The 23672-nt window shown below is 41.4% G+C and overlaps 1 protein-coding gene across 3 annotated transcripts in view; it reads left to right on the top strand.

Annotated features, from left to right (window-relative positions):
* The window catches only part of Slco1a2 (solute carrier organic anion transporter family member 1A2), a 98203-nt gene that overhangs the window by 49965 nt on the left and 24566 nt on the right, over positions 1-23672 (top strand). For 2 of the 3 annotated variants that reach the window (XM_045139509.1, XM_004664415.2), the window contains exons 2-3: positions 16741-16885; positions 18324-18446. In XM_045139509.1, coding sequence (XP_044995444.1) covers positions 18428-18446 — 19 coding nt within the window. In that variant the 5' untranslated portion in view covers positions 16741-16885; positions 18324-18427. Of the gene's footprint in view, positions 1-13598; positions 13682-16740; positions 16886-18323; positions 18447-23672 lie in introns of those variants that run through there. The other variant, XM_045139508.1, reaches the window with a different exon arrangement.

The following is a 23672-nucleotide window of genomic DNA, read 5'->3' as shown; positions in this document are numbered from 1 at the left end:
GAGCGCACGGGAGCGCACGCGTCTGGAGTTCGTTTGCAGTGGCTGGAGGCCCTGACGTGCCCATTCTCTCTCTCTCTCTCTCTCTCTCTCTCTTTCTCTCTCTCTCCGTCTTTCTCTGTCAAATAAATAAATGGATAAAAATAAAATAAATAAAATAAATTCCCCCTTTGCTCATAGAAAGCCTTGCATGTCTTAATGTTGTCTGTGGCCTATGGAGGCCTGGAGTACCTGAGGATCTCAACATTGCTTACCAGTTATGGCCTACCCCTTGGGCTATGTAGGAAGTACAAAGGCATGGTGTGGTGTCTGGCCTAGTTTGCTATCTCTACTAGAGTGGCTGCCTTCTTTGAGTTTTTGATTTCCTAACCATCACTGCCATGAAAGTCCTAGAATATTCATTTCCTTTAGTGTGGACTATTGCTTGCCTAAGTTTCTAAAAGGCATCACAGAAACATGTTTGCTGAACCGTTGCAAAATGTTACACTTTGGTGGCCATTTATATGTAAGAAGTACATCAGGAATGGGAACGGGAAATGCAGAGGCAGTTTTAAAACATTGGCTTTGGGAATTTTTTTTAAACAGCAGGGATGTCTGTAATCACATCTGATATGCATCACGAAACACGCCTGAAAAAGCAGTGATTTTGAAAAGCAGTTTTGCTTAGTCTGGATAATTTTTACACCCTGTTCAAACATGGGTTCTGCCTCTGGGATTTTCCAGGTCAGTGATGCTTGCTGATACTTTCCATCAAAAGTCCACACATTTCGGCTGCTAACTGAGCTTATCATCTTGAGAAACTGCTCCTCATACCTTCCACCAGGAAAATCCTGCGAGTATGTTCCCTTTAAGAATAATTTTGCGTCTATCTAATCCTTTAATCTCTCTCTCTCTCTCTCTCTTTTTTTTTTTTTTTTTGAGGTTGGGTCTCACTGTAGACCAGGCTGACCTAGAATTCACTATGTACTCTCAGGGTGGCGTCAAACTCACCGTGATCCTCTTACCTCTGCCTCCTGAGTGCTGGGATTAAAGGCATGCGCCACCACGCCCAGCCTAGTTCTTTAATCTCTTTGATCAATCAGTCATCACATATTATTATTATGTTATATTATTCCAGACATCACCTTCCCTGTGATTACAGAGTAACTCTTTCCTCTTGTATCAAAGTTAACTTCAAGATCCGGATCTTTCAACTCTGCACTGAGCAGGCTTGCCCATTGATGCGTGCGCTCCATGACCCCGCTGTTAAATCCAAACAGCTGATTCCCAATTCTAGGCAGAGGCAGGCGTCTACTTATTCCCACCTTCTTTCCTTCTCTATTCAATACTTCATCCTTCTACTGTTACTTACGGGTTTCTGTAGGAATACCTGATACCTGTGTTCTCAGCCTAGCAGTTTATGACATTCGCCGATTCCCTCCTCTCTTTTCCAGTTTCCTTCTGACTTTAACTTTCATGGTCACTATCTTTAATTATATCTCCCATTCGACTTGGGCCTTCCATGATTCCTGTGGAGGTTTAGAACGAATGTCGATTTGACCTAGAATCGCCCGTGAGGGATTTTGTAGATAGCCTCTGAGAAGAAGTGTGCTGGGTAGATTAAGTAAGGTGGGGAAACCCATCTTAACTGTGGGCAGCACCTATCCAAAGGCCTGGGGCCCTGAACTGTACGAAGGGGAGGGAACTGGCTGGGCACAGCATTCTCCGCTCCGCTCTGGTTTCTCCCTGTGGGCTGAGCGAGGCAGCACCTGTTACCATGTCCTCCTGCAGACGTGGACTAGAACCCAGGACTAGAAACTGCTTTTGGGGGGGGGGCAGGGGGAGGTCAGGTATTTTGTCTCAGCCCTGAGAAAGGTAACCAAGACACTGCTCCTGAATACTTTTATTTCCATAAGTAAATTTTCTTCTTCCAGCGAGGGTGTGGTGGTCACAGTTTCTTTCTTCCCTTTACTTCCAATTCTTCAAATATTAAAAAAAATTTCTTCAGATATTCAATCATTTTCCTCTTGTTGACATAGCTTACATATCCCTTTTAATATTAGGATGATGCACAGGAGCCTATAAAGATTTACAAAATGATATGCTGCTTATTTGACTAAAGGGTGGGGAAGACTTCCACAATGCAACCTTCCACTTAATGTCTCTGGGGAAGCGTGTTCAACAGCTGGGTTTGAGGGGGGGGTAAGACGGTCATGGTTTCTGCTGAAGAGCAGGGGAATTGTTTCACAGAACCCAATCTGCAAGCTAACTTTCTGGTAAAACAAATAGAAAACCACATCCAAAAATCAAACAATATTAAGTAAAACACACAAAAGGACTTTTCCATTGCTACATCTTAGAGAAGGCAACAGTGGGCATAACAAGGGCAAAGTGTTCAGAAGACACACTGACAAATCCCAAGGCAATTACAAATACAGAGAGTGGACATCCTTGGCTAATAATTAAAAGAATATGGCAAAGGATTTTGTGAAGTCCAGTTTTATGTGAATGAACTATGAAGGTCATGAGTTTGGTGATAGGTACAGGCCAAGGACAATGGTGTTGTCTTGTGTTTGAAAGTCAGCTATATCGGAGAAAAAAATATTCATTTGCAAAGAGAAAGAGAGAGAGAGAGAGAGAGAGAGAGAGAGAGAGAGAGAGAGAGAGAAAGAGAAGGGGAGAGAGAATGAATGAATAAATGTGGGTGTGCCAGGGCCTCTAGCCACTGCAAACGAACTCCATATGCACGTGCCACTTTGTGCATCTAGCTCTATGTGGGTACTGGGGAATAGAGCCCAGGTTGTTAGGCTTTGCAGACAAGTACCTTAACTGCTGAGCCATCTCTCCAGCCCACTTTTTCTTTTTATTGACAACTTCCACACTTGTGCACAATAAACTCTGATTGTAATTCCCTCCCACTACCCTTCTTTTCCCTCTTCTATACTTTATCTCCTGAAACCTAGCTTCTCTCCAACCAGTATCTCTTCTATTTTGATCTCTTTGACCTTTTCATATGGAGGCAGGTCTTGTGGAGGTAGCATTAGCCACTGCGAGGTCATCAATGCTGCAGCCACTGTGAGTTCCAAAGACAGTGCTGTAGAGTCCTGCTCACCATTGGCTCTCACGTTTCCCCCATCTCTTCCACAGTGGACCCTGAGCCTTGGAGGGTGTGATAGAGATGTCTCACTTAGTGTTGAACACACCCCTGTCACTTCTAAGCACTTTGATGAGTTTTGAGTTCCTCTAGTCATCACTGCCATCTGAAAAGAGAAGCTTCTCTAGGGCTGGAGAGATGGCTTAGCGGTTAAGCGCTCGCCTGTGAAGCCTAAGGACCCCGGTTCGAGGCTCGGTTCCCCAGGTCCCATGTTAGCCAGATGCACAAGGGGGCGCACGCGTCTGGAGTTCGTTTGCAGAGGCTGGAAGCCCTGGCGCGCCCCTTCTCTCTCTCTCCCTCTATCTGTCTTTCTCTCTGTGTCTGTCGCTCTCAAATAAATAAATAAAACATTAAAAAAAAAAGAGAAGCTTCTCTAACTAAAAAAAAAAAAGAGAGTAATATTAGTATATGAACATAGACATAAATATATAGAGGGCAATTGTTGGGTGTAATATATTAATTTAGTAAGATAGTATAAGCCCCTAGGGTTTATACCACTCCCAGCAAGCGGCTTTTGACAACTTTCAGAATCAGGCATGTATTCTCTCCCCCAGAGAGGGTCTCAAATTCAATCAGAGAGCAGCTGGTTACCTTCATAACAGACAGACCCCTATGGCACTGGTGGGCATACTTTTCCTGTCTTACCACTTCTGTAGCTTGCCGGGTCGACTTCGGGTGAAGACTGTTGATGACTTTCCTCTGTGAGCAGGCCAGCATCGCTGTCTCTTACACCACGACAGCCGGTCTGCAGGAAGAAGGCTCTCAGACTCTGCTCTAGCTTGATTTCTCAGCGCCCCACAGCTCATGTGTGCGGAAACACCAAACCTTGACATGAGAAATCAGGATTCAAAATTATCTGAATTTGGTAATGAAGAAGAAAGAACATTTTTATTTTTTAAAATTTTATTGTTCTTTTGGTTTTTTGAGGTAGGGTCTCACTCTAGTCCAGGCTGACCTGGAATTCACTATGGAGTCTCAGGGTGGCCTCGAACTCACGGCGATCCTCCTACCTCTTCCTCCCTAGTGCTGGGATTAAAGGTGTGTGCCACCACGCCCGGCTAAAAGAACATTTTTAAAGGGAGAAAGATTATTTTCATATAGACTGGTCTGTACCACAAGAGATGTTTACAGTTACTAAGAAAGATTCTCTATGTGGGGTCATAAAAAAGGCATTTTCTCAGTGACACAGGCTAGTGTTTTAACATTCACAATCATGTTGTCCATGAGAAATCCTTCTGTCATGATGTAAATATTTTGTGTCTTCATATGGCTATGAACTACATTTTTTTTTCTTTTTTCCTAAGGTAGAGTCTCACTATAGCCCAGGCTGACTTGGAACGCACTCTGTAGTCCCATGCTGGCCTTAAACACTAACATTTCTACCTCTACCTCCCAAGTTGCTGAGATTAAAGGTGTGTGTCACCATGCCTCGTAGTACTTTCTTTTTTTTTTTTTTTTAATTTTTTTGTTTATTTTTATTTATTTGAGAGTGACAGACAGAGAGAGAAAAAGGCAGTTAAGAAAGAGGCAGTTAGAGAGAGAGAGAGATAATGGGTGCGCAAGGGCATCCAGCCACTGCAAATGAACTCCAGATGCATGTGCCCCCTTGTGCATCTGGCTAACGTGGGTCCTGGGGAATCGAGCCTCAAACCGGGGTCCTTAGGTTTCACAGGCAAGTGCTTAACCGCTAAACCATCTCTCCACCCCACTAGTAGTATTTTCAATTGAACTGTATACTTACAGTTTGTAGCTGTCTATTTCACTATATGAAACGTTATTGGAAAAACTACAAATAAGTATTGAATTCTTGTTAGTGGGTTTGCTTTTCACGATGTTGTGTATTAACCATTTGGAGAATTATCATCCACATATCTTAGATTTGAGTAGACAAATGAATAAACAGATGTGTGGAGGATGATGAGAAATGGTTCTCACGGATTAAGGTGAGGATTATAAGCATGGAGAGAGGGGAGATTAGAATCTATTGTGTGGTATTGGCATGGAAGTGAAAGCATCAGTATAAATAACTTCATTTGTATTATGGCTAGCTATATTTACCTACATCTATATTATCTATCCTACTTTTGTTGATAGATACATTTCTGATATGCTCATGTTTGTCTATTTGTCTCTCTGAGTTTCTAAATATTATTCTATAGTCCCTAGTACCCATGTAAAGACAGAGGCACAAAGGTCCTCATGTGACTGAAGTTCACAAGAGTCACCTGGGAAACCAGTTTGTTTTCATTACTTTTTATTATTTGGTAATGGTATTCTAGCAAGTGGGACATTCTTTTGTTGTTTTGAATATATATATATATATATATATATATATATATATATATATATATATTTTTTTTTTTTTTTTTTTTTCCAAGGTAGGGTCTCACTCTAGCCCAAGCTGACCTGGAATTCACTATGTAATCTCAGGGTGGCTTCAAACTCACAGTGGCCCTCCTACCTCTGCCTCCTGAGTGCTGAGATTAAAGGGGTGCACCACCATGCCCGGCTTTTTCTTAGGGCCCCTAGCCACTGCAAACAAACTTCAGGTGCATGCGTCACATTGTGCATCAGGCTTTATGTAGGTACCAGGGAATTGAAACTGGGTCCTTAGGCTTTGCAGGCAAGTGCCTTAACTGCTGAGTGATCTCTCCAGCCTGGGAGATTATTTTCTTTAACTCTGATGACTTTTCAAATATTTCATGCCTACTTATGCTTCAAGACACCTTCAGTGAAGAACGTATGTCAGCAAAATGAGTGTTCCTGACGAGCTCATGTTCAGATGTTCGGTCATGCCCAAGGCTGCCACGCTGAAGAAACAAATCCCCAGAGAAGTACCTATGCTTCATGACAACAATGTCTCATTACCTCAACAGATCAAATGGTACACTAAATTTATAAAGGATCAGGGGTTTTTTAATCATAAAGAAAATTTATTATTACTCAATATAGTTGTGTAAGTCCAAGGAAGAAAGCACATCTTTAAAGAAGCAACACACTTGTAGAATATTGTCTCCTTTTATTCCTAGATCTGTAAGTTAGTATGCCAGTCTTTGAACATAACTCACACTTTACAAATGTGACTACTACAGAGAAATACCAGAACTTCAATGATCTTGAGAATATAACCACCTTCTGTTCTGAGAAAATTGGATTTAATCTTTCGTGAAAAAATCCTTCGTGCCCCTTTGTTCCTGGATGGGAAGACTGCAGAGCCATTGAATAGCAATAGAACCACCCTTCTTTTATTTTTAGTGGCTCTTTTACAAATAATTGTCAAATAAGACGAAATGTGCAATTCAGCTTCCATCCCCAAGTGGAATCAGGGATTAGTTACGCCAGATTCCTGTAACTTAATCCTCTATGGGATTAAATCCTCTTAGGTTTCATGGTCTTCTCTAACATGACACCAAGGACCTTCTCATTTTCCAATCAGTGGTATTAATGAAAGGAGGGATCCAGCCTGAAGGTGCCACAGGAGACAACCCACCTAAGGACCACGCACTTCTACTGAAATGACAGACTGAAGTGATGTGAAAACTGTAAGATAAACTTGAGGAACAAAATGGAAGTTTTTATACAAGTTAAGATTTTTGTAAATATTTTATTTTTATTTATTTATTTTAGAGAGAGAGAGAGAAATCGGAGAGAGAGAGAGAGAGAGGAGACAAACGAGCATGCCAGGGTCTCCAGCCATTGCAAACAACTCCAAATGCATGTACCCCCTTGGTTATCTGGCTTATGTAGGTCCTGGAGATCAAACCTGGGTCCTTTGGCTTTGCTGGCAAATGCCTTAACTGCTGAGCCATCTCTCCAGCCCAAGTTAAGATTGTTTACGTGTATATATGTCATATATGTCTCTCCACGTGTGTGTGAGTGTGTGAGTGAGTGAGTGTGTGTGTGTGTGTGTGTGTGTGTGTGTGTGAAGGTTAGGGCAAATCTGTGGAGATCAGAAAACAACCTAGGGTGTCAGTCCTCATCCTCTGCCTTATTTGAGGCAGGGTCCCTTTGCCTAGTTCACCAGCCTAGCTGGTCTGCAAAGATTTGGGGGACTCATCTGCTTCTGTCCCCCTTCTTGTCACAGGCGCACTGGCATTATTGGTACCTGCTACAGCATTTAGTAGGTTTTGGTGACTGAACTCAGGTAATCATGTTTGCCAGAAAAGCACTGTCAGCGAGCTATCATTTAGTTTTTTATGAAATTTATCTTATTATGTCTGATGTTAGGTATAAAGGCAAATTTGTTCTTTCTTTTATATAATGCCACTTAATATGTGGCATACACTGTTCATTTTTTTAACATTGTGAGGAAAAAAAAACATGATCTGCTAAGAAGTAAATTCAGAGATTATAATATGTGGTTATATTGAAAGATAGCTTGGAGTTTATGGTGTGTGTTAGCCTATTAAAATTTAAAAAGCTACCAGGCGTGGTGGTGCACTCCTTAATCCCAGCACTCGGGAGGCAGAGGTAGGAGGATCTCTGTGAGTTCAAGGCCACACTGAGACTCCATAGTGAATTCCAGGTCAGCCTGGGCTAGAGTGAGACCTTACCTCGAAAAACAAAACAAAACAAAAAACAAAAATTTAAAAATGCTGTTTCCATGGGGCATAGAATTTTTATGCTTACAGAATTAAAATAATTTTTTTTTCCTGTTTTTGTTTTGATTTTTCTTTTTTTGTTCATTTGTATTTATTTATTTATTTGATAGTGACAGAGAGACAGGGAGAGAAAGAGGCAGATAGAGAGAGAATGGGCGTGCTGGGGCTTCCAGCCACTGCAAACGAACTCTAGATGCGTGCTCCCCCTTGTGCATCTGGCTAACGTGGGTCCTGGGGAACCGAGCCTCGAACCAGGTCCTTAGGCTTCACAGGCAAGCGCTTAACGGCTAAGGCAGGTCTCACTCTAGCCCAGGTTGACCTGGAACTCTCTGCAGTCAGGCTAACCTTGAACTCATGGATATCCTACTCCAACTTCCCTTGATGCACCCCGACGCCTGGCTTAAAAAGTTTTAAAACTTTTATAATATTAAGTTTTCTATGAAATTGAGGAAATATGAGTGGCGCTTTGCCTATTGATTTCTTTTGGTATGAAATGTCCATCAAGCCATATTTCTCGCTATTATTATTTTTCCAAAAGAAAACCCTGGCATTGGAATAATAGACCATAATGGGGGCACATAGTAAAAATTTCTAATACAAACATGAAATATACCGGTCACGTGGAAGTCACCTCAGGGAAATTCATGATTTTCTTTTCACGCTCCTTGTGAGGTTACACATTAATGAATGTCAGTGCTCCGAGTACTTTGCTCTTCAGCTAGCGTTCATTAAAAAGAACAAACAAAAGAGCGAGTGGACCACAAGTAACAATATTACCTAATGACCCACAGCACGGTGCTAACGAGTTGTGTCCACCTGAGTGGTAAAAACCGAGGTGAGTGATGCATATGCACCCTGATTCACACTCCTCCCTAAGTGTCACCTGGTATTTTTTCAGGCCCTTGCAAATTGAAATCCGTGTTTTTTTTTTTCCCCAACCTCCAAGCCAAAACCTGAATGATCCTATTTTGACATCGAAACATGTGGCCAGCTAGGGTTTTCACCTGGAGGCTCCATTTTGGAAAGTGAGGATGACTTTAGGTCAACTTAGTGACCTCGAATGCACAGCACCCAAAGAAAGGGAAAGAGGCTGTGGGCGAAAGCAAAATAATTAGACAATAATTAGAAAATATAGTTAAGATACGGCATTTACACAGCTCAGAAGTGTGTCAAGTTTGTGGCAATGTATAATGATATTGTTCCACTATATCTTTTTTTAAGTTATTATCTGTTTATTTACGTGTGTAAGAGAGAAATAGAGAGAGAGAGAGAGAGAGAGAGAGAGAGAGAGAGAGAGAGAATGAGTGAGGATGGGCACCAGGCCCTTTCGCTGCTGCAAACAAACTCAAGAGTCACGTGCCACGCAGTGCATCTGGCTTTATATGGGTACTGGAGAATGAAGCCCAGGCTGGCAGGCTTTGCAAGAAAGCATCTTTAACTGCTGAGCCATCTATCAGCCCTCTGTTTACTTTTTTTTTTTTTTTAATTTTTATTTATTTGAGAGCGACAGACACACAGAGAAAGACAGATAGAGGGAGAGAGAGAGAGAATGGGCGCACCAGGGCTTCCAGCCTCTGCAAACGAACTCCAGATGCGTGCGCCCCCTTGTGCATCTGGCTAACGTGGGACCTGGGGAACCGAGCCTCGAACCGGGGTCCTTAGGCTTCACAGGCAAGCACTTAACTGCTAAGCCATCTCTCCAGCCCTGTTTACTTTTTTTCTGTTTTAATTTTTTTTTTTTTGAGATAGTTTCTCCCTGGCTAGTGTAGAAATCACTATTTAAACTAAGCTTGCTTTGAACTTGTGGTGATCTCCTTGCCCCTATCACTTTTTTTTTGTTTGTTTTTGAGGTAGGGTTTCACTCTAGTCCAGGCTGACCTGGTATTCACTATGTAGTCTCAGGGTGGCCTTGAACTCATGGCAATCCTCCTACCCTGCCTCCCAAGTGCTGGGATTAAAGGCACCATGCCCGGCTGCCTCTGTCACTTTTAACCGGAATGAATAGAATGATCTTTGTGGAAAACTGTACAGTAAATACCATGGGGAAGTTAACACTAGATCCCATTTAGACATGACCTGTTTTAAGATTCTTGGCTTCTATCCTACACACAGGCTCATATGTCTGAATAGGTAGTCCTCAGCTCATGTCCATGGTCTCCAGGGATGAGAGCTGTTCCACTGACACTTAAATGACCTTGTGCAGCTCGCTTGACCTCTCTCTGCTTTAGCTTCCTTATCTTTAAAATTGGGCCAAGAGTGCTGATGTCACCAAGCCCTGTGAGAATCAAGTGCATTGACATCAAATAGAGCTTCTAGAACAGCACTTAGAGTCTACAAAGTATATGTAATGTTGATGTTTTATTTTTTTCCCAGCATATATATAGTCCTATAAAACAATGCACTGTCAATATTGGATTATACCTAATATAACTCTGATATGTTTTTCCAATCTAGCCTAAGTCCTTTACAAAAATATGCTTATTTATGCTGTTACTAGGTGTTCGAGTCTTTGATGGACTCCAGTAAACAGCTGTCTTCTCGCGTCCTAACCGTAACTCAGCTGACATTCAAGAGACATGGATAGCATGCACGGACTCCAACATACAGCTATGAGCACAGAGCAGGGCGCTGGGTTCATTTCTGTTGACAAGCGAATTTCCTCATAGTAAATGTCCAGACAAGGTTCTCCATGTGTCCACTGGGTGATCTCAGCCTACTCTAAATGGAGTAGGACTTCGGAGAGAGGGAAGATGTGCCATGGTTATGTGACTCCACCTACACGGAGGGACACAATAGGGACAAGCAACGATTATTATGATCTGCTGCTCCTCTTCTCAGTGGAGCAAGGATGTCCCTGGGGCTTTCTGGCTAGCTGGTCTAGGCAGAATAGGACGTTCCAACTTAAGTGAGAGATTCTGTCTCAAAAACTAAGGTTGAGAGCTATGGAGGCAGAATCCAGTGCTAATCTGTGTCCTCCACATGCCAGGCTGCACATGTATAACCGTGCATGTATACACATTGACCACACACACAGACACATGCAAAAAATAAAAGTCAAGGCCAAAATGTCAAACAGGCTTTCAAATTTCTTGTACCTAGTTTCAAAGCCCAATTCTGCATGAAAATATGAGGACAAAAAAATACCTCTTCCCATGAACAGTTCCCATTAGCCTCTTCTTGCCTACATCACTCAAACTGTTTGCATTAGGGAATGGTTGCCATCATCTTTTGGGTATCTTTCTCCCCCAATAGCTTCTCCAGACTCCTGGAAGCAAGTGTGTGCTCTTTAGTTTTGTCTCGCTGGCACCTGCTACCACACTTGGAACTTAGTAAAGTCTTCTTTTTATTTATGAGAGAGATGGGGGGAGGGAGAGAAAGAGAGAATGGGTGCACCAGGGCCTTCAGCCACTGCAAATAAACCCCAGAGACATGTGCCACCTTGTGCGTCTGGCTTATGTGGGTCCTGGGGGATCAAACCTGGGTCCTTTTGCTTCACAGGAAAATGCTTCAACTGCTAAACCATCTCTCCAGCCCATATAAATTTAAAATCTTATTTATGAGAGAGAGGGAAAAAGAGAGAGAAAATAAGTAAAGTCTTAATAACTCTGAGTGGAATGAATGAGTAATGATACCTGACATTGACAGAAGACTGTTTCAGTCTAGCACCATGCTAGGGGCCTGGTGTGAATTTAGACATAAAAATTTCCATGTTATAAATAAAAATAGACTAAGTGAGTTTACAAAAAGTCACAACTAATCTAAGAGTTAACCCAGAACATATTCCTATATCTGATATTATATATATCCCCAGCTGTCTAAATATAGGTTTTTTGAGGTAGGGTCTCACTCTAGCCGAGGCTGACCTGGAAATCACTGTGTATTTCTAGGCTAGCCTTGAACTCATAGTGATCCTCCTATCTCTGCCTCCCAAGTGCTGGAATTGATGGTGTGTACCACCATGCCTGGCTGTCACCTTATATTAATGTAAATGAAAAAATACATAAGCAAGTGTTTTTTTTTAAAGGCCTGGGCTAGAGAGATGGCTTATGGATTAAGGCAGTTGCCTGCAAAGCCAAAGGACACAGGTTCAATTCTCCAGGACCCAAGTAAGTCAGACACACAAGGAGACACATACATCTGGAGTTTGTTTGCAGTGGCTGGAGGCCTTGGTGCACCCATTCTCTCTCTCTTTCTCAAATAAATAAATAAAATAAAACTTAAAAAATTAAATGCCAAGTGTTTTATTGAATTTTCAGGTATTTCTAGAGCTTTAGAAAGAAATAAAATCTTCTTCCTTTGTGAAAATGATGCCAATTATTTCCTTTCATTAAATTAAGTGACGATATATTTGGTTTGCACCTAAAACTATGCCTATGCAGAAAAAAGGAAGGGGAGGATTTAGGTAATTGAAGAAATTAAAATTCCTATTGTTCTCAGAGAAAACCCAGAAATGTCAGGAAGTAAGAAAAGTTTTTATTTATTTGTTTATTGACTTTTTTCGAGGTAGGGTTTCCCTCTAGCCCAGGCTGACCTAGAATTCATTAAGTAATCTCAGGTGGCCTCGAACTCATGGTGATCCAGCTACGTCTGACTCCCAAGGGCTGGGATGGAAGGCGCGCCCACCACACTCTGTGGATGGTTTTTATTCGGGAACTATAGCAATGGTAGAAAAGACTTCAGCATATAAAGGGTGCCATTCGGAGGATAGCACAGACCAGTGCGGGGACTGCCAGGCAAGTAGGTTGTGGGACCAGTTGTTGACAAGTCACTTGAGGAAACATCAAAGCTGTGGTGGGAGAGGTGGAGAAAGAATCTTGACCATTCTTTTTTTTAAATTTTTTATTTATTTATTTGAGAGCGACAGACATAGAGAGAAAGACAGATAGAGGGAGAGAGAGAATGGGCGCGCCAGGGCTTCCAGCCTCTGCAAACGAACTCCAGACGCGTGTGCCCCCTTGTGCATCTGGCTAACGTGGGACCTGGGGAACCGAGCCTCGAACCGGGGTCCTTAGGCTTCACAGGCAAGCGCTTAACCGCTAAGCCATCTCTCCAGCCCAACCATTCTTGCTGAAGGCAGTGTGGTCAGATGTTACCTGGCTATGGGGAGGGGATGAAGATCATGATGAGTTATGGAGGCCATTAGCTATCAAAGACAAGGAGTTCTCTTTAATCCTGGTGGCAAGACTCCTGTTCCAAAGGGAAAATGCCAGAGCTTTAACACCGAGGCACCCTGGAGAGCTCACGGAGCCTGGCCACACTTGGGTTAAAGAGTAAAGAGGATGCAATCTTGCTAGCTCCTGTGTGGAAAAACCTAAAATGAATTTCTCCCATATTTTTTTAAATCATTCTCCAGAATTGGGATTCAATATCAATGGCACTTACAACCCCTCTTCTAAAGACAGGATTTAAGTTTCAAATTTTCTGCCCGGCCTCTCACACTCAAGTTAGACAACACATATCCAAAGTCACAGGATCTGGGATTTTCTTTTTTTCTTGGTAGCTTGTTGATGATTTTGCTTGTGTTGCATGAAAATCTTAACACTCTTAATGTCCTCATTAGGTTTTTCTTAGAGTGATGCATTTTAGGTGCCCCTTCTGCATGTTCCTTGTAAAATAATTTGTTACTTTTGTCAGGCTGATATGCAGAAGCCATTATTATTGTCTCATTTGATTTTTTTTTTTTTTTTTGGTTTTTGGAAATGAATCAGTAAAATAATCCACTAGGCATCAAACAAGAAAGTCATTGTTGATTTTACACGCATTTCCTTGGCACGTACTTGCTTGGTTTGGTATTGGTTGAAACTGTTTCAGCTGGATGCCACCCAAGAGGCTGTCCTTTTCTCCCAGGGCTAGAAGACTTCTGAAGTCTTGCACCCAGGTGATTTTCATAAGGTTTTGCTGCTGGCTTGAGTCTTTTTCTCCTGGAGAAAGGATCATCTCTCGTCTTCATGTAGGTACAACTCGCATTAATTCCATAGAGCAGACTAAGGTCCAATACAATGCATATATGCTTCCCCAGCGGGCTTCTGGTCATCACAAATGACATCAATATGGGACTGGAGTGAGGCTGTTAACTCACTGTGAGAAGGTGTGTTCTGTCATCCATGCCCGCCTTGAAAGACTAGCAACGGTATTCCAAGCCCTAAAGCGGGGCTGTTACTGGGTTTGAGTAGCAAGAATGCAGGGTGGAGATAGTTCAGGATATGGACGTAGACATGTGAGGGCACGGGCTTCCTCATCTTGCACCGTATGTATACGTGTGTCTGAGGGCAGAGTTTGCTGTGGAGCATTTTTTGCTGACAGCAAGACAAACGAAACGAAGAGTTGTCCAATGCTGACCTGAGGGGGTCAGAGGGACTGGACTCATGTTGGCATACCTGAGCTTGTGGAGCGACCCCACGTTTCAAGTGAGGAGGGGAAATGAGATGATGTCCTCATAGTAAGTCATCAGCCATGACCACGGGCGCAGGATAGTTGGGGTGGGGGGGAACAGTGATTCTGGCAGCGGAAGTCACTATTGTACTGTGCTCACAAAAGGAGACTGTTCTTGAGTTAGGGTCATTCCTGAGTTAGGGTCAAAGTGCTCCACAGTGAAGATCACACGGAGTATTAGATGTCACAGGTTTTGTTGAGTGAACAGATCAGACTTATTTTTTTCATTTGTTTATTTTCCACCACACAGAAATGCTTAAAATGTAGCTGAGAAGATGCTTCCATGGTAAATGCTGGCAAATTAGAGAAAGGTTAGGCTTCATTTAATCACCTTGATTCTTTTTTTCTCCCAAGTGCTTAGCTTCACTTACTGTAGTCAAGACAGGGAAGGTTTTTCTCTACACAGCAAAACAGTTTGAAAGAAATCTTCAGTGTATGGTGATAAAACCTATCTGGACAGTTACTTAGTTTCACAGATCCTGGAAAGAACTACAGAATTCTGTACATAGTAATTTTTTGGCCCCCAACCTCAGCTTCTTTTGGCCATAATATGAAAAGCAGATACTTAGAACAGTCATGGTTTAAGCCACTAAAAAGAAAACAATGACGATTTGGACATGGAAAGGGGGTAAATCCTTATTGTTTGAGAGATGATTCTATTGAACTCAGATAATTACAGGGAAGGATAAGGAAGGGTTGATGAGAGATTGGATCATAATACAAAAACAAAATGCTAAGGACAGTTGGGAGGCTCATGAGTAAGTTATTTGTATGCACGATTAAATCCTAACAGTTTCTTCTCTATTGAAAATCATCCTCGTATATGTGTTAGCTTTACCAAAAGCAGTGTTATGCATTTGCACTACAAGGAAGAGTCCATTTTATGTGGTCCTGAAACAGAGTTTGATGCATGACCATTCAAACTGGCCAAGAGAATCTCGACAGCTTTCATCCATATCCTGTGACATGTTCCCACACCTTCTATCCCCATCAGGTTATATTTCATTATATACTTATGCTTGATTCAATCACAGTGTACTTTATTTAGAGGTCTGATCTTTCCTGGTGAAAGTGTAAGTTCTGTTTTTTTCTTTCTCTCTCTCTCTCTCTCTTTTTTTTTTCCTTGAGGTAGGGTCTCATTCTAGCCCAGGCTGACCAGGAATTCACTATGTAGTCTCATTCTGGCCTTAAAATCGTAGCGATCCTCCTACCTCTGCCTCCCAAGTGCTAGGATTAATCACTGTGATTTTCCCAAGGGAAAAAGCTTCACTTACTATAGTCAAGACAATCAAGTTTTTCTTTACACAGCAAAACGTTTTGAAAGAAATCTTCAATGTATGGTGATACAACCTACCTAGATAGTTACTTTGTTTCATAATTCCTGGAAGGAGCTACAGAATTCTGTATGCAGTAATTTTTTGGTCCCCAACTCCAGCTTCTTTTGGCTATAATATGAAAAACAGATATTTGGGACAGTCACGTTTTAAACCACTAAAAAAAATAAAGCGAAAACAATTTTGACTCAGAAACTGTTAAGTCCTTAGCGGTCTGAGCCCAAATAACCTCCCCTAGGGCCTGAGACTTTTCTATCTGCTTTGCAATCTGTATGAGACTGCCCACTTTTCTTATTAATGTCGGGTCACAGTGCTTCAAGCAATGACTGATGTATGGTAGGTGTCAATAAACGTTTGTGGAAATCGTGAGAGAATGAATGAGCAGAATTGAGCTCATAAGCTCACGCATAGTTGTTGGGTAGAGACTGGAATTCAACAAATCTGGTCAAAGCATGTTTGTCTTTGGGTGTGTGTACGCCACAGGTGCCGTCCCCGGGAACCACCAGGTGTCGTCCACTCTCTTTGGGACAGGGTCATTTATTGACCTGGAATCCACGCGATAGGCTAGGCTGTCTGGCCAGCGAGCCCCAGAAATTTCCTGTCTCTGCCTCTGCAGTGCTGAAATCCTAGGTGTGCGCCACCGTGCCTGGCCTTCGTACGTGGGTGCCTGGCTTTCCACTTGGCTCTTCGTCCTTGCAAGGCAATTGCTTTGCAAACTGATCCATGTCTCCTGCCATATGGTACAGGTTTTTTAAGACTTTTAGAAATGTGGTACCATCCTGGGTTACTTGTTAAATAGATATTGTTCCGAGGATTTTAATAAATTAGTGCTGGGAAGGTTGTTAATCAATCATGCTGTTGAAGGAGATTTGCTAAATGTTAAAGTGAAATACTTTGGCTTTGATCCAAAATAATCCTTCTTTCAAGATTCCAAGTAAAAGTTCTATAGGTGGCTAGTACGCTTAAATAGAGGTCAGGCCATGTATCCGCTTTAGATAGAAATGTCTGTGCTTATGCATCATACATATACATAGATATAGGTATGCACCTAATACATGCGTACATGTTTAATATGAATGCTCCTATAGGTTATGCATCTACCTATAGGTCATGTATGTCTTTGTTCCCCTAAACCTTACTTTTCTTTTTCAAACTTGGAATAGTAGGATTCTTTTCCAGATTACAGAATTGTTTGTTGTCTCTCCTTAGGCTATGTTGTGATTAAAATTCCATGTCTCCCCAGGTTCCTGTGAACCAACAGTGTCCCTGAAAGTGTTTTCCTTCTTGTGACTCCGGCGAGGCCTGGGAATGCCAAGAAGCTGAAGAGAAAACCTGGCCCAACAGCCTCTTGTAGAATTGCTCAAGTGGATTTTTAGCACAAGCACAAAGTAACGATAATTTTGTACTTAAAAACAGAAATTTTCAAGAGAGTTAAAGGAAATTATTGGGTTTCATTTGTTTTGGCACATCATGAAAAGCTTTATTTATTTGTTTCTTTTGGTTTTTCAAGGTAGGGTCTCACTCTAGCCCAGGCTGACCTGGAATTCACTATGTAGTCTCAGGGTAGCCTTGAACTCACAGCGATCCTCCTACCTCTGCCTCCCGAGTGCTGGGATTAAAGGCGGGTGCCACCATGCCCACTTGAAAAGCTTTATTTTACTGCGGTTTTAGTTTATGGTCAGGAGGAGCAAGTTTTGAGAATACCTTTAATTGCATTAAGGAATTACTATAGTTATTTGAACCAACATTTTCAATAGTAATCCAATAGCTCAATCTTCTCTTTTACCACCATATTCAAGATCAGAATTAAAAAAAAAATTCTAGGTATTTTTATAATATATTTAGGTTCCAATCATGCTGTACATATTTGGGACTGCTTTCAAAAGCATAGCCAGTTACATTAGTTATTAACTGACAGAGGCACAAAAACCCAGCTCAGAGTTCATAATGAGTGACCTCACAGCACTGCAGAAGTACGCAGCTGAAAGGAAAGCTTGCCTCTTTTTTAGTGAACGTACATCTGTTTATGCCAAGGGCCTAGGTAAAATGTTTAGGTAGGAGGTAGGAAAGGGAGAAACTTAAAGAGAGCACATCTGAGGTCTTTTCATAAAGGCTAATCATCAAAGGACTTTAAACACTAAAGAGCATTGGGCTTATCTGATCTGGAGAAAGGAAAGGGAGGAGTTAGGAAAGAATTTTTAAAAGTATTTATTTATTTGTAAACGAGAAGAGGGAGGGGGGAATGAATGGGTGCACCAGGTCCTCCAGCCACTGTGGACGAATTCCAGATGCATGCAGCTTTTTTTTTTTTTTTTTTTTTGTTTTTTGGCTTTTTGTTTGAGTTAGGGTTTCACTCTAGCCCAGGCTGACCTGGAATTCACTATGTAGTCTCAGAATGGCCTTGAACTCATGGTGATCCTCCTACCTCTGCCTCCCGAGTGCTGGGATTAAAGGCGTGCGCCACCATGCCCGGCTGCATGCAGCATTTTGTATATCTGACTTTACGGGGTACTGGGAATTGAATCCAGGTCATTAGGCATTGCAGACAAGCACCTTAACAGTTGAGCCATCTTCCCAGCCCCCTAGAAAAGAACTTTTGCCAGTACTCTGTGTGGATTTGGCAAAGAGTGTCCGACTGGACTGGCAATTAATATATCAGCTTAAAGAAAACAGAATGAAGAATACAGCACATTTAAGATTAACAAAGTAGATCTACGGCGGGGGTTAACATCATGCCAATAAGGGGTATGTACGGAGTGGGTTAAAAGTTTAACCTTCAAACCTCAATTAATAAATTAGTAAATGTCTCTTTTTATTTCTCAAAAGAAGGTAGAACCAGGCACATCAAGATTTCAAACATAAATATCTGGGAGCAATCAGAAGAGCAACATGGGCGAAGTGGAAAAAAGGATTAAAACTTGTAGAATAAGATGTTTTTCCAAGTTGAAGGTATGGAATGTTTTGATACATGCAAATATATATATATATATATATATATATATATATATATATATATATATATATATAACATAAGTAGTTTAGTATTTGTTTAAAATGCAGTCCTTGTACATTGTTCATATTTGGATGAAACAGCCCAATATTAACTTTATACTATCTGATCAGCTGGTAATTTCTTACCTTGAAGTTGGTTGTACAAGGGTATGGTCTAAGTAGGACTTATTCAGGCAATTTAATCAGAATGGTTTGGCCGCTCTTAAATGATAGGATTTAAAAGTCATGTAGGATTGCGTTATGTTGTGGCAAGGTCAATATTGTGTGAAGGAGGGCCGATCCCATTCCCCCCCTTTGGGGCTAGCACACAGGAGTGTGGGAGTCAAGGCTAGAGGACACTATACGGGCTTGCCATGTCGATTAATATGCAAAGATGACGTCACCGTGACCCAGGAAAACAAATAATTTTTGCAAACTTTGGCAACATAACACCCATTCTTTTATAGGAAAAATGCTTATTTTGTTAGCTCTTCTCCTATTTCCCACTATTTCAGAACTTTTTTTTTTTCATAGCTCCAAAGGCATTTTTACATTCACAAAATCTGAACTTATTTTATGTCTTGGGATTTCAGTATTTGCCTGATTTCTACACACAGCTCTTCAAACTAACTTTCCTAATTAAGATACTGCCATCTATTTTTTTTTCCCCTATTGAAAGCTTATTTTCTCTTTAATCCTGTGTAGGGGATATATTTGGGAGCATAAGAGAACACTTAAGATGTAGACCTATTAAACTGTTTTTTTTCCCCCCTATAAAATTCCATGTTAATTACTAAATGGGAAAAAAAATCCTCTTAAGTTATCCCTGCCTTGGATTCTCATGTTCTATAGTTGAGCCCAAGTCCTCCTGGCTCCCATCTGTTTTCGCATGTTTATTTTCTGTGTGACTTGGATAATTTACATAAACCGTACTTCACTTTTTATCTGAAAAAAGGCAACAATAGTCCTACCTTTTTATTTATTTATTTATTTTTGAGAGAGAGGCAGAGACAGAGAAAGAGGCAGGATGGAGAGAATGGGCATGCCAGCGCTTCTCAGCCACTGTGAATGAACTCCAAACAGGTGCTCCCCCTTGAGTACATGGGCGACATTGCATGCTTGCAGCACTTTGCCTCTGGCTATATGGGACCTAGAATTTTGAGCATGTGTTCTTAGACTTTGCAGGCAAGAACTTTAACCGCTAAGACATCACTATGGCTCATAGTCCTACCCTTTATGATTAAAAAATAATTCTAGGACTGGAGAGATGGCTTAATGGTCAAGCACTTTCCTGTAAAGCCTAAGGACCCCAGTTTGAGGCTCCATTCCCCAGGTCAGATGCCCAAGGTGGCGCATGCATCTGGAGCTTGTTTGCAGTGGATGGAGGCCCTGGTGTTCCCATTCTCTCTCTCTCTCTCTCTGCCTCTTTCTCTCTCTGTCTGTCACTCTAAAATAAATAAATAAACATAAAAAACAAAAAAACTTTAAAAAATCGTAATTCTAAATCCTCTCTCTCTTTCTATGTGTGTGACAATGTTGAATATTGTTATTATCAGCTATTGTTCTCCACAGCACTTGTGGAGAAGAGTCATCAGGTAGTAGTGTGAGCAATAGATTTAAAATTTTATCATTTGTCACTTTGAGTTTAGTAAGGTTAGATATGGATATGAATGCTATGGGAAAACATTGCAACCCCAGTTGATTTAGGTGAAAATGAGAGACGATTGTTTAAAAATCCATTCATTTTCTCTCCTTTCTTGAATTTAGAAATATGTCCATTAAAAATTCCTCAGGAAGCGTTACAGACTGTCCTTTAGAGCCTGATTCAAGTTCCAGAGCATTAATGTTAAAAGTTAGTATTATGGGGCTGGTGAAGATGGCTCACCAGTTAAACACACATGCTTCCAAAGCCCGGTTCCTCACACCCACATAAAGCCACATCCAAAATGGTGCCGACATCTGGAGTTTGTTTGTAGTGGTAAGAGACCCCGGCATACACACACACACACACACACACACACACACAGAGAGAGAGAGAGAGAGAGAGAGAGAGAGAGAGAGAGAGAGAGAGAGAGAGAAGAGAAGAGAAGAGAAGAGAAGAAGAGAAGAGAAAAGAGACACAGAAATAGAAATTTTAAGTAAGCCTGAGTAGTTTTTTTAACATAGAGTTTATTTGGCTTTGGATAATAATCATCCTGGCCACTGGTTTCTTTCTTTATTTTATTTTTTTTTATTAATTAGTTTTGTATTCAGCAAATACAGTCAGTTTGGTACCATTATTAGGCTCATCCATTTCACTTCATGTATATTACCAAATAATTCAAGGAACCCATCTAGAGAAAGAACCCTAGAATCATGATCCATCTAGTTTTCCTTCTTAAAAGTATCAATGGGTAAAATATTTCTCCAAATTCAATTATTCTTCATTTGATGGACCTTGCTTCTAAATATGAAGGCTGAATTTTCAAACTATGTGAAAATTATAGTATCAGTATTATCCTCTAATGATTCATAGAAGGAAGAGTTTCTGAAAGGGGTACGTACTACTAGGAGACAGACACAAATGTTATTATACTTTTGTGCAGCCATATTTTGAGTTTTGAGTTATGCTAAGCTTGTCATTCAAATCTTCCAAGTTTTGTGTAAATTTCTACTCAGTTTTATCCAAATTAGCACAGGTGCCTTTCACCTTCGGTGTGTTGGATATGGGTACTTCTGCTGCTCTCAGACCCAAACATGATGGCAGCCATACCACAGGGCTAGACCCTCATCATAGAATCAGTGCCCTTATGAAAGGGCACAAAGAAAGCATTCTGCTCTCCCCACCACGTCAGGGTGCAGAAAACAACACCAGTAAGTACAGCCTCATAAGACATCAACTTTGCTAGTGTCTTGATCTTGAAATTCCTAACATCTGGTGCTTTGAGAAATTTCCATTTTATTTATTTATTAAAGATAGGGAGAGAGAGAGAGAGACAGACAGACAGACACACACACACACACACACACACAGAGAGAGAGAGAGAGAGAGAGAGAGAGAGAGAGAATGGGCATGCCAGGGCCTCCAGTCACTACAAATGAACTCCAGACATGTGCTCCATCATGTGTGTCTGGCTCATGTGGGACCTGGAGAATTGAACCGGGCTCCTTAGGCTTCCCAGGCATGCACCTTAACTGCTAAGCCATCTCTCTCCAGCTCCAGAAATTTCTATTTCTTATAAGCCACCAAGTGTACTGTGTTTCATTATGCTATATCTTGGGAGAAACAGTAAGGTATGCCATTGAGATCTTAGTGAAGTTTGACTTGGTCTCTAAAAATCAGGAGCTTATATTAACTGGAATTACTGAACATTTTTCTTTTTTAAAAAGCAGATCCATATGTTATCAACCTATTTCATTGTTTCATTTGACAGCTAATTCAGCACCAAATTAGAGGTGGTGAGATATGAAAGAGAAGGTGGAGGTGGCCAGGACTAGGGCAAACCAAACATTACTGCAGTTGTCCAAGCTCTGTATGCATTTGGTAGATTTAAGCACGTGGGCAACAAGAGAGTAGGTGACATTTTTCTAGAGGAAGCATGCACGTTGGAAAGGGCACAGAGCAGAGGCTTGGAAGAGTTGGCCAAGGACGAGACAACTGAGAAGAAAGACTCTCGCAGGGAGATGGAGCCTCAGGTGTGTGCGGAAGGAGGGAAGTTCAGGAAAAACAATAGTACCCAGTGGACTTAGAGGCCTTAAGTCCCTGAGTGAGAAGAACTTTCCAGGAATCAGGAAGTTGTCTGTGTCCTTTTATGTAGCGACTTCCAAAGGCAGCAGGTGGTAGCCACTGAGGATTGAATGGAAGTTTGGGCGACGTAGTACCCGTGTTCTTCCACGTTCGTACCCTGAAGGTTGCGAGAAGACAGAAGCGCTTTCAACATATCGTGTGGCTAGCAGATGGGGAGGCAGTGTGGAATGTGAGGGTGGGGCAGTAAGTAATGGGCCAGGATCTCGAAAAGGGGAAGGATGGATTCAAGAGAATGGATGGAGGGATTGTACTGAACAGGACTCTTGCCTTAGAAACAGGAGAAAATGAGGGAGGAGACTGAGTTAGCAGTCAGTTTTCAGGGGAAGTTGTTGACATAACTTGCTGAGTTATGCTGGGTTGAAGACTAAGAAAAAGGACCGCAAAGAATGCATGAGGTGGCAGATCAATTGCCCGGGAGGCTACCATTCAAATAGATGTAAATGGATTCATAGTTAGTCTTGAAGTAGGAATTAACCTCTTCAATATGCTATTAGCCAAATAAACCATATTTCTATTTTAAAGTCCCTTAATAAAGGCTGTATTTTTCTTTATGATTTAATAAGCCTATCAGAATATTATTTTTTTAAATATTTTATTTTTTTTTAATTTTTTAAATTAATTTATTTATTTGAGAGCGACAGACACAGAGAGAAAGACAGATAGAGGGAGAGAGAGAGAATGGGCGCACCAGGGCCTCCAGCCTCTGCAAACGAACTCCAGACACGTGCACCCCCTGTGCATCTGGCTAACGTGGGACCTGGGGAACCGAGCCTCGAACCGGGGTCCTTAGGCTTCACAGGCAAGCACTTAACCGCTAAGCCATCTCTCCAGCCCTTTTTTAATATTTTAAATAAGACATAATGGCTCTGGTTATCACAGTGGTTATGTTTGTAAGGACACCCTTGACATGGAAACCCACCAACCTCACTGCTTTCTTTTATTTATTTATTTATTTATTTATTTATTTATTTATTTATTTATTTGAGAGGTACAGAGAGCTGAAGAGACAGATAGAGAGACAAAGAATGCGCACTCCAGGGCCTGTAGGCCCTGCAAACAAACTCCAGACCCATGTGTCAACTTGTGCATCTGGCTTACGTGAGTCCTGGGGACTCGAACCTGGATTCTTAGGCTTTGCAGGCGAGTGCCTCAAGCATTAGGCTATCTCTCCAGCCCCTAATCTCACTGCTTTCGGCATGGTATCTATACATATGAAGTGTGGTTGTTTCACCACATGGAAATCTCTATTATGTCCTTTGATTTATCATAATAAGCACATGTTCCATCTAGAAGCATATTTATCGCACAGTTCGTGATTAAAATAACCAATAATCTTACCAGAAGTCAGTAGAAACGTACCACAGTACCATTTGCACACTGTTTTATAACAGAAAGCA

Source organism: Jaculus jaculus, chromosome 22, assembly GCF_020740685.1.
Source record: "Jaculus jaculus isolate mJacJac1 chromosome 22, mJacJac1.mat.Y.cur, whole genome shotgun sequence".
Lineage (NCBI taxonomy): Eukaryota > Metazoa > Chordata > Mammalia > Rodentia > Dipodidae > Jaculus > Jaculus jaculus.
Note: the sequence above shows the minus strand (reverse complement) of the source record. Positions and strands in the feature narration are given on the sequence as shown.